The sequence below is a fragment of the Kryptolebias marmoratus genome, linkage group LG6, assembly GCF_001649575.2.
Source record: "Kryptolebias marmoratus isolate JLee-2015 linkage group LG6, ASM164957v2, whole genome shotgun sequence".
NCBI classification, from domain to species: domain Eukaryota; kingdom Metazoa; phylum Chordata; class Actinopteri; order Cyprinodontiformes; family Rivulidae; genus Kryptolebias; species Kryptolebias marmoratus.
In genome coordinates, this window is record NC_051435.1 from 11,249,321 (window position 1) to 11,260,826 (window position 11,506).

The following is an 11,506-nucleotide window of genomic DNA, read 5'->3' on the forward strand; positions in this document are numbered from 1 at the left end:
GCAAGTAATATTCATCCCTTCAAGGAATGACCTTTAATTTACTTCCACAAAACAGAACACTGAAAATTAAGTTTTGATAGTAAATATAAATGACAGCACGGATGACCTTTAAATCTGCGTATCTACTCGTCACTGGGCAGCAATCCCCATGTAGTGCTTTAGCAAAGTTCTAGACGTGGATTTAATTTACATGTGGAAAGTTTATCATAGTGCTTCTGATGTGAGAGAAAACCTCAAACTGTTTCATGCGTTTACATATCAATTTATCCAGTTCTCTCTTATTTTGTTTAATAACCAAATGTCTCAAGAGAGTTAATGAAAAAACTCAGCTGGGATTTATTCTGTGTGGAGTTTTTATGCTCTTCCTGTGCATGCGTGGGTTTTGTCTGGTTACTTTGGTAACTGCTGCAGACCGACTCTTCAAGACCCTGAACAGGACAAAACAAACACAAAAAAAACAGATGGGTGGCTTTAGTGAAGACACTGGTGACCATTCTGATAATTGTTTCTTTTTTCTCCTGGTGGGACAGTCGCTTGAAGCGGGTCAAAGGTTTAGAGTTTGATTGTTGGTGTGTGAAATATCACGTCATGTTTAATTTATCTTGGTCTCAGTAATGAGAGTTTTTTTATGCATCATGTTGGCTCAGGCACATGAGTCAATCCAGATATTTTTTTTTTCAGTATTCACAGAATAGATTATTTTCTGAATTTGTTCTCTGACATTTTTAATAGTAGCCCAGAAACATGAAACAAACCCAGCAGTCCTTTACAGCCCTGTAAATTTAATGTGCTTGCGCTGCATTAAGTCTGATGAAGCTGCGGTTCTTAAAGAATTTCACAAAAGATTCATAATCATGTCCCACTTACATAAGACTGCAGACTGCATGCATGAGGAAAAAGTACATCATTTAAAGGGGGGGGGGTATATTTGCATATTTCACATAACAACTCTTTGTTCCTTTCCCTAATGTTTAATGTTTAATAGTTTACTTCCCTCTCTGCTCTGCCTATGGGGCCGTTTACTTCATGGAGCTGTTTGTTGGACAGCAGAGATGCACCTCGAGTACAAACAGAAAATTGCCACTGCAGGAAAGCTTCATGTGGAAAATTAGGACCCTCGCTCATTTTGGTGAAGGAAGCCTCAGGAACTCCAGGACGTTCTCAAGCTAAAAGTATGAACCCTTTTTACAGACTTCGACTGAATGTGAGATTGTTTCGGTCACGAGGAGGAAGATCTGAGAGCTGAAGTAGCAGCAGTGGTTGTTCCAGCCGGCACTGATGGTAAAATGTGAAAAATTACTTTGTGAAAATTATTTTGGCTGGTGGACAAATACTGTGCCCAACACATACCCCAAGTGCTAAATGACTTCAAAAAAATCTGTTTTTAAAGCTTTGCCATTAACTAGTAGAGTCAACTCTTGAGATCATGCATAGCATCATTTTCAGGTGTGACCAAAGTGGGTATAACTGTCCTTTCTGATCAGAATATGATCTTAGTTTGGTAAAAAGGCATGAAACTTTGGCATGAAAGGCAAGAGGCAATGTGCATGCTTTCAAGGAATGCTAGGCCTTTATTATTTTTGTATTTTATTCATAAATTCCTTACTCGTTAGATGTTTTCATTGTGGGGTAAAAGTTATAACGATGTGGGATAAAGAGGTAAAAGTTAAAAGTAAAGATCATGACACTAATGTCAGCCACCCCTCAAACCTTTTTGCCATCAACTCTACTTTCTAAAGAGGGTCAACTAGCTGGGCTGGTTTTGAAGCAAAGCTGCAGACAAACTGCAGAGAAAAATACTGATTCCTGGATTTGTTTTCCCTGTACAGATTTTGGCTGTTTTTGACTACAACTACAACGTTTAGCTAGTTTGAAGCCATCACTTTTTCATGACCAATTTTCTAAACTCATTTTAAACAGCGATGACTTGCAGAGAATTGCTACGCTGGCCATCAAACCAATGGCTCCATTTGACACATTTCTAATGTGTCCCAAAGGTGTTTTATGCGTGACTGTTACACACTGCTGCCTTGATTGATATTGAAGGCCTCAGCAGTGGATTCTGTCAAAGAGGAAATATCCATAAAAGTACAAAAAATAACCCCCAACTTTTCTCTATATTACACAAAAACTGCTAACCCTGTAAGCATTACTAATTCATAAATTGTTGCTAATAAGTTGTTGATTTGATTTAAAAAAAAGATAAAATTACTCAATATGCTTTCCTTTTGGAGCACTATAATATCACAATAAACTGGCACTAACTGAAAACATCAAGTTTATCTGATGTTTCTCCAAACTAACTGTTCAGGATGAATAAACCTGAACAGAGGAGCGCCTGTCATCCTCATTCTGACAGCAAAAATAATTAAACACTGTCACCATCTGCTCGTCACAGACTGTATTCCAGTGATAAAATCCAGTTTATTCTGCAGTCAGTGCATCTAAAAAAGGCAGATATGTCATTTTTCACCCTCAAGAGGAAGGTAATAACACACCGGCTCATATTGGTTTGTGTAAACTGCCACAAAATGCACTCTTGATTTTTGTCCTGACACAAAATCATTGTTGTTCATGTTCACGAACACAGAAATACCTTCATACAGTATGTTGTGAGAATGCAGTCTTGCCTTTTTGTAATGCTGTCTATCAAATTTCTTCCGGTAGCAATCAATGTCAAATGGTACACTTGACTTTAAAATTAAGTTGAAAGCTGATAAATTATTTCTTATGAGGGCCAGCGGTAGTATCTTACTGAGGCTAGTTGGTGACTTAGAATTGTAAGAAAATAGATGAATTTTCTGTTGCAGTTTCACTCAACTCTGAGTGTTTGTGACCAAGCAATCAGCAAGCCATGCAGTGATGTTTTGCACAGCCAATCTTTTTAAATCTTCGGCTTATTTCAGTGTGCATGGTTGGCAAAATTGTATTCCAGGCTGTTCACATTATTTTGTTTCCCTCCTCCACCCACCCACATTATACCCACCTCAGCAGCCGCCCCAACATTTATAATTTTGTTCTTGTTTTATCAGATCTGTTTTTATTTGGGAGGTCACTTTCTGTTAAATGGAAAAATTGCCTGCAAAGTACTGTGAAGACATGGGGTGAAATTGCTGGACCTTCTCTCCAGGCCTGCAGAGACTTTAACAAAGTGAAGTATTTTAAAAAAAAAAAGCCAAATCCATCTGGACTAATTTGAGTCCTCCATTGAGGAAAGAGTTCATTATGCTTCCATCAGGATGAAGATGTACTCTGCCACAGTGTAAAATAAAGTGGTTCAAGAAGTCTTTTATTCCATCTGTTACCATCCTTTTAAATGATAATATGTAAATATAACTGGGTTTTGTTTGGGTGTTTATTTGTGTTTTATGTTTTACTGCCAGCTGTGAACCAAATAGCCTCTTGAGAATAATAAAGTTACCTTGAACCTTTAATTTTTCTATTGGAGCACACTTTTAAAATGAAAACAGGCCGATTTGGACCTTTTTTTTCAATAATATTTGCTAGTAATCAGTGTGGTTTTTAGACTTGAATATTAACCTTAGATGTTTTCTGAACATTTACAAAAATGCTGCAGAGAACTTGTTTTAAAAAGTTTTGCAATTAGTGTGATGCATCTTTAAAAGACGCAATATTCAGAGAGGGTTGTGTCAAATTAAAGCCAAGAAAATCAATTTATATTTTTTGGCACCGTCTGTCTTTAATACTTCGGCTTTCTATAACTCAATCTGGCAATCTATTAGCCTTGGGACAATGCTATTGGAAAAACACTTTAGAAACCTGACTGCAGATGCTTATAGAGCCATGAATCAAAATATTTTTTGTTGCATGTAGAGGAATGTGTAATAGCCCTTTTCTTCAGAAACCAGTCCACCAAACAGTCAACCCAGAGGCTTGGAGAAGGAAACGTCAAGCGTTGATGAATGGCTGTCTTTGTGCCCTGCTCCCCATACAAGTTTACCTCTTGCCATGTAATAAATCATGATAAATTAGGTCTCTATTGGTAGTTCAGGCTAATTATTCCCTTCTTTCATACCCCTCCCTGTCATGCTTCTCTGCTGAGTTTTATGTCCTTGGGGTCCAGTGCTTATAACGACTACCATGTACACCTGTTTCACCTCTCACAGACCATTTTATACCTTACTATTATTTCTGCCAATCTCTTTTCCAATCTTTGTTTCATAGAGTGGAGGATTTTTATGCCTGACACTCAGTGTGACATCCTCGTATTAAAGCGAGACTGATTGGAATAATGGCTCTGCAAAGGTCGTGGAGGCTGCATGCAGGCTCGGCTCAGTTCTCCAGTAATCCAAACCCGGGTTACAGCAGCTGCATTGAAACACAGTCCAAAGCCTTGATGTGACCAAAAGAGCTTAACCCGAAAAGCCTCCTAATCAAAATGTCTCATCAGAAACCAACCACTACTGGGTTACGGGTAGTTTCAGCTGAATTCGGACACATTCGCTGGTAAGAAAAGCAAAAATGTAGCGGTTAAGTGTGTTTTTAAGGATCAAACACATTATTGCCCGGCACCGAAAGGCAAAGGTAGACAATGCTTTTGCTTGTGTCTGTTTTTGTACTTGTCTGTTTGCAAAATATCTCATGAAGCTCTGGACAAATTTTAATGAAATTTAGAGAAAGGAACCATTGAATAAACATCTACAACTGTTTTAGTTTTTGAGTCAGTTCGAGTTAAGATGGCCGCCAGAGCCAAATGACAATGGAGAACACAGAAATTGCTATAACTCCATCGATTTTACAGATATTGTACTATAATTTAATGCGGTAGTAGCTGAGAGTCATTCACAACACATATTCAAATTGCTAAGTGGTAACTGTTTGAGTTAACATTGTTTGCCTGTTAGTAAAATATTTCCTGAACTGCACTGGATGGATTTTAACAAAACATTCAAATAGTTATGAGTGGACGTACATCTATACCTGACTGACTTTTGGGATCTTTGACTTTATTTTATTTTATTACAATATTGTGATCTTTCTTCTCTTTGCTGATCTACAAGTATTTCAAGCATACTCCATTTTTATTGTTATTCAGTTAAAAAATCCTCAATCACAGTGACTGGCAGCTTTTGTGTAGATCCTAATTACCTCTGTTCATACCTGAAGTCAAACATTAATTTAGAAACTGTCGCTCAGTGAAGCTGCAGCAGAGCAGAAAGCTTATAATTGCCTCTGGCTTCATTAAAAATAGGATTAGTCTGTTATCAGCCTTAGCACCACTTTGTGACTTACATTTCCATTTCTTTCTTCTTGTTTTTTTTTTTTGTTTGTTTGTTTTTTTTACAGTTTGCACATCTTTAAAAAAAAAACGATGTTGCCACTTGATGTGGCAAACAGGTCTTTTATTCATTTATTTATTTATTAATCTACAAATTTAATGCACATCACTGTCACTCAGATAATGATGTATTATTTTAGGTAATGTGTGACCACTAAAGCACATCGGAGGACTTAAATGTTGATTAGCCGTAACTGATTCTTTCCTTGCAGTGCTTCTTAGCAACAATCTACTGTGAATGCAGTTTCACTTCAGGTCTCACAAACAGCATCCCCAGTTTATTAGTTGACAAAATTTACATGTTTTAAAGGGCACTTCTTTTTGTAATAATCAAAGTTAGAGACAGATTCAGTTGTTTGATTAGATGTTGTGTAAGCATGTAAGGGACTAAGACCAGCTCTAAAATGTTAGAAAAGCCACTAGAGGGGAAGTTACAGACTGATGACCAAATTAGCTATTTTACATTAGATTAACTCCGGTGTGTCTATTAAATATTTTTTTTATTTCAGTCTGGCAAGCAATAATTTAAAGCTGGTCAGGGATATTGTATACAGACCAAATTAAGAAACACATACAACTGATGCGACTGGCCAAAAAGACCCGGTTGTCTCATCAGTCCCATGAAGCTGCTTGGAGATGATCATGTAGTCTTTAACTTTGACATGGATATCTGTATTCGTCTTTCTGAGATCCTCTGACAGCTTTCACCTTTGCTTTCCCTGTGTTCGCAGCGTGGTGCACACAATGACACCAAACTACCCAGCGGCTGTTTGTTCCCTTTAAACAGGCTGAATGACTGATGAAAAGCTCCAAGGCACCTGTGATACTAATTAAAGTCAAACACTCAGTTTGAAACATGACTATAATGGAAGGATTAATAGTCTTCTAGGCTACAAACAAATCTGTCCATACTATTTTAGCATATCTTTGTAAGATAAACAACAAATCATTTCTTTTCACATTTTTGTTCACTCTATCACATAATAAAGGTATGCAGATATACATTAGACAGCTGCTTTAAACTTAATTCCTTTTCACTAGAAATGAAGCATCTGTTTCTTGTATTTCAGTAGGTTGATGTATGTATATAACATGTACTTAGTCTGCCTCTGATACACTGATATATGATGCCTTCCAACTAGATGGTCAGGGTTTGGTCCGATGTGGTTGTCAATGATTTGATTTTTGAGAAAAACTGCTGTATATACAATACAAATATGCACAACAATAAGTAGCACCTCATAAGTGTGTTGGTACAAAAAAAACACATTGTAGTTTTTTTTAATAGACCTTACTAAAGGTAAAAAAAAAACATGTAAGTGCAGACCATTTTAACCATGTTTCTGATACTGATATGAAAACATTTGTGCCAAAGCTTCACTGTTCAAAAATTGTAAATATGAAAATACATTTTCACGTTAAGACAAAATACAAAGTACGGATGCAGAAATTAAATTGGTCCGGCAGTAACTCATGTGAGAAGTTAAATTTAATTAAGAAAAATATAATTGTTTTCAACATTTGTTTGTGTTTTTTTGTAGTTAATGGCATGTCTTTTAGTCTAGCAGTCCTTTTTGTATAAGGTAATTACACTCTGTTTAAATGGAATACAAATTATGTCATTATGACTGCATTTGTCTGGTCAGACTGGCTTCTTCTGCTCTCTGTCTTTGAAGATAAATACATAGTTTTATTGCATTGCATTCACTCAGCTGTGAAGTGTATCGTGTGATTCTTTCTGTGGCTGAAAAGAAAAAGAACAAAAAGCATAAAAGCTTAGAGACATGATCTAGATGTATAGCATGGCTTCTCAGACAAAACACATCCACTGATGTTTCAGTGTCCACACAGGATAAGTGAAGGATATCTGTTTTAGTCAGATAGTATAGTGACGAAGCTTAAAAGAAAAATAGGGGGGAAAATCATTGAATAGGGGCATATCTTGACTTTGTGTTTTCTTTGAAACAACATATAAAATAGGTTTATATAGATATATATGTTATAAAAGACTTTATTTACTCTTGAAAACAAGAATCATTTTCTGAGTGCTAAAAATGCTGCTTTAAGTTATGACATGATCTGTAACGCAGTCAGGCAGTCACAAGATTCTCCTGTGGGAACAAGGTTTATGACGTCTGTGTCCCCTTTTTGAACAGTTTACAGACTAAATTTAATGAGGAATAAAATGAAAGTTACATCACATTTACATTGTGTGTTGGAACAAAAGGACATTTCAGCTTTGAATAAACTTATATTTGATAGTAAATCACATTTTCACATTTTCACCAGTGCACTGCATTGTTTCTATTCATCCTCCTTCTAGACTAATTTGAAATATACAAGTTCACTTTAAAACTGATTCATCATGATAATTTGAAGTACTTTGAATAATTTAATGTGTAAATTTCATGTGACATTTGAACATAACTTTCCCATTTGTTTGGGTTTTATGCATATTCGAACTCTGCTGAGTTCTTTGGATTTAAATAAAATTCATAATTTATTCATACAAAAATGTATATTTTTAAGGCCATAGATTTTATATATATATATACATATACTTACATGCTGTTTTTCTTTCCGTCTCCTTTTTTCAGACATGAATGGAGATGCAAGAAGATCACCAAGAATCTGGATATTCATGCAGTTTTAAAGTGCTTTGCATTAAATTGCAAACAGCATTCCTTCTCCCTAAAGTAATACATTATTGACAATTAATGTCAAACCGTATGCTGGAGCAGCTTAATGCTGCCTCACAGAGTGGAACATCACTAATGGAAAGAAAACCTTATAAGATCCACCTCATCAAAATTCACCTAAGAGCAGCATAATGCCTTCAAAAGTATCATGTTTATACTTGCTGACGGTGGTCTGCTGGGCGAGCGCCCTGTGGTACTTGAGTATTTCTCGCCCAACGTCCACGTACGTCGGCCACATGGCTGTGCCTAAACGGAGGATTGTGAAACCTTCCAAAAACATCACTTTCACCAACATCCGCACCCGCCCACTCAACCCACACACCTTTGAGTTCATCATCAACGAGCCGAAGAAGTGCGAAAGCATCACACCCTTCCTGGTTATCCTCATCAGCACCACACACAAGGAGTTTGACGCGCGCCAGGCCATCCGGGAGACCTGGGGGGATGAGAACACCTTCAGCGACATTCGCATTCTCACCATCTTTCTCCTGGGCTGGAACACGGACGCAGTGCTGAACCAGATGGTGGAGCAGGAGAGTCAGATCTTCCATGATATCGTAGTGGAGAATTTTATCGATTCATACCACAATCTTACCCTGAAGACCCTGATGGGCCTGCGCTGGGTGGCGACGTTTTGCCCAAAGGCGCAGTATGTCATGAAGACGGACAGCGACATCTTTGTCAACATGGACAATCTTATCTACAAGCTTCTAAAGCCCACCACCAAGCCGAGGAGGAGATATTTTACTGGCTATGTGATATATGGTGGTCCCATCAGAGATATGCGCAGCAAGTGGTACATGCCCAGAGACGTGTACCCTGAAAGTAAATACCCGCCTTTCTGCTCAGGCACTGGATATGTGTTCTCGGCAGATGTAGCCGAGCTAATCTACAAGACCTCATTACACACAAGACTGTTACATTTGGAGGATGTGTACGTGGGACTGTGTTTGCGTAAGCTGGGCATACACCCTTATCAGAACAATGGTTTTAATCATTGGAAAATGGCTTATAGTCTCTGCAGGTACAGGCGGGTTATCACTGTCCACCAGATCTCCCCGGAGGAGATGCACCGCATTTGGAATGACATGTCCAGCAAGAAGCACCTCCGATGTTAGGAGACACGTGGATTACTGATTAACATCTTTGATACTTTTTTTTCCCAACTGCCTTTAGTTTGCCATTGTCTTCTTTTTAAATATTGCCACAGTGAATAATGTATAACATACGAGGGCTTCTGCAGGTCTGTTTTATAACATGTTTATTTCTCTTGATTAAACCACATGAAGGCTTGTAAGGTGCATATTATCACCTATACGTAGGTGATGGCTTGTGACTTGAAGTTGTTTTCAGTCCGAGTTTAAAAATCGAACAACTTTGTAAGAATTAAGATGATCATAAGTAAGCCTGATTGTGGCCTGACCATTATAGACAGTGAATCATTCAGAAACTGTAGTGAAAGTGATATTTTGGTTTTATTAAAATGGGGTTGCATGGACTACCTCAGAGTAGGCAGTTCTTTACCTCCAGTAGACAACAGTTAGTGGCACTAATTTGGAGAATCAGGGAGAAACTCTTGTGTTGGTAGTTTAAGCTAATAATACTCAAAGGGCCCATTTGTTCGATAATTTCTGCCATCAAAAACAAATCAAATTCAAAAACTTTCCTAGCAGCTGGAACAAATGTTATGACAGGTGTTTATACGCCTTGTTACTTTTGAATGAGATAGTTGTTTATAGTCTTTTGGCTATTTCGTGCTATTTATGTTTGCGTTCCGATGTGCAATGCCTGCACAGATGTTGTTCCGTGTATTCTGCTGTGGAACAACTTATACTTTCTTGTCCGGACTGAGATGTGACGATATCTGTGTGAGGCAAACTATACGAAAGACAGAACAACTCTTGGCAGACTCAACTGATCATTGGGATGTTTAGCTGCCTCTGAGGAAACAGTTAGCGCAGCAAATGGTTGAGAAATGGTTACAAACAGCTGTTTCATGCAAAATTGACTCTGTGTTAAAATACACAAAACTGTGTTTAATCAAACTGCTTCTGAGGTTTTGAGTTTGAGTTGTTTGAGACAGTAGAAATTTGCTCCCAAATGCATCTCTGATTCTTCACCTGAAATCACTCTGACGGCTGTTTCCTGCAGGAAAGACACTAACTGCTTGTAAGTACTCCACTCAACCCCACTTCCGATAAATAAAACTACCTGTCCATTTAAAGCCCTGTCACCTGTTTCCCTGTTTGATATAAAGTGTCCTTGAGCAAGAATCTGTATTAGATTCACAGCTGTTGACCCAGAAAAGATAAGAATGTGGGAAAATCAATAAAGCATTGCATTACGATAAGACATTTCCATAGAATATTATTAAAAGTATAGCATAGAAGAGTTTCAGAACCAAGGCAACTCAAATGTAACCCTGATGACCATTTCACTGACATGTGCACTTGTGCTTTTCTCTTCCCCATCTTTTTTTAATGAGGCTAAAAATAAACTGCAGCTCAGTTTATTGTCAATATCCAACACCGAGTGGGTTGAAATGATGGTCTAATGTATTCTGAGAATTTTCTAAATTAAAATTTAGAGGACTTGCTGCTTTTTTTTCAAAGAAATTTGACTGGTACTTTCTTTTGTTTACACACAGCCATCATCACATTGCCTTTTTCTCTCTCAAACAAGTCGTGTGTATGCTTAGGATTTTAGATGCATTGCCTTGTTTTCCCACTTTGACATTTTCATGCCCGAGGTAATTATGCATCTCAGCTACCAGCCTCTCATTATTGTAGCTGCTGCTCGTGTGTGTTGTAAATCAGCAGCTGTTTCAGCTCATCAACTCCTCCAAGCAGCAAGAAAAATACTAAATCATGTCTGAATACTGAATCATGCGAACCTCTCCTCATGTCTAGCTGAGATCATTACAGACTGGATGTATTGTCACATGAATTTGGCATATCATTGGCTACAGAAGCACTCTCACTGTATGAATTACATGGAAAGCTTAGTCGTTTCTAAGAAAATGTGGCTTTGTTGGCAAAAAAATACTTTTGGTTTTGTTTTTTGTTTTTTTTTTCCTCTGAAGTTTTGTAGTCTTATAAGCTAATGTGACATTTACTGTGAAAGCATCTATCCCACACTGGGTTGTTGTTATATATTGTATGTTTTTATATAAAAAAGCAAATACTTGATTAATTAAAATGAACTTGCTGCTTTCACCTGTTGCCTTCTTTTTCTTCTTTTTTTGTTCCGCAGAGATAAGTTGAGGGTTTGGTATCGTGACAGGTTGTTTTTAAGATGCTGCCCGACAGCTAACATGATTGTTTCCCATGGATTATTAATGGGAACAAACCACAGACACGATCTTCGGTGTAAATAACCACCTAATACAAAAGTGATGGCATTCTTTTTTTTAAATTTTTTCAAAGATGAATATCTACTGAATGTCAGTCTCTAACTTGGCCACAACTAATTGAGAAAAGCATTCATGAGGAAGTCTCTAAAATTCCCA

The 11,506-nt window shown here is 37.5% G+C and overlaps 1 protein-coding gene across 1 annotated transcript in view; it reads left to right on the forward strand.

The window, feature by feature from the left end:
• b3galt1b (UDP-Gal:betaGlcNAc beta 1,3-galactosyltransferase, polypeptide 1b) overlaps positions 1-11,213 on the forward strand; it is a 41,766-nt gene extending 30,553 nt beyond the window's left edge. Inside the window, exon 2 of the mRNA XM_017424413.3 lies at positions 7,897-11,213. Coding sequence (XP_017279902.1) covers positions 8,130-9,116 — 987 coding nt within the window. The 5' untranslated portion in view covers positions 7,897-8,129 and the 3' untranslated portion in view covers positions 9,117-11,213. The remainder of the gene's footprint in view (positions 1-7,896) is intronic.
• Positions 11,214-11,506: the final 293 nt, after the last annotated feature.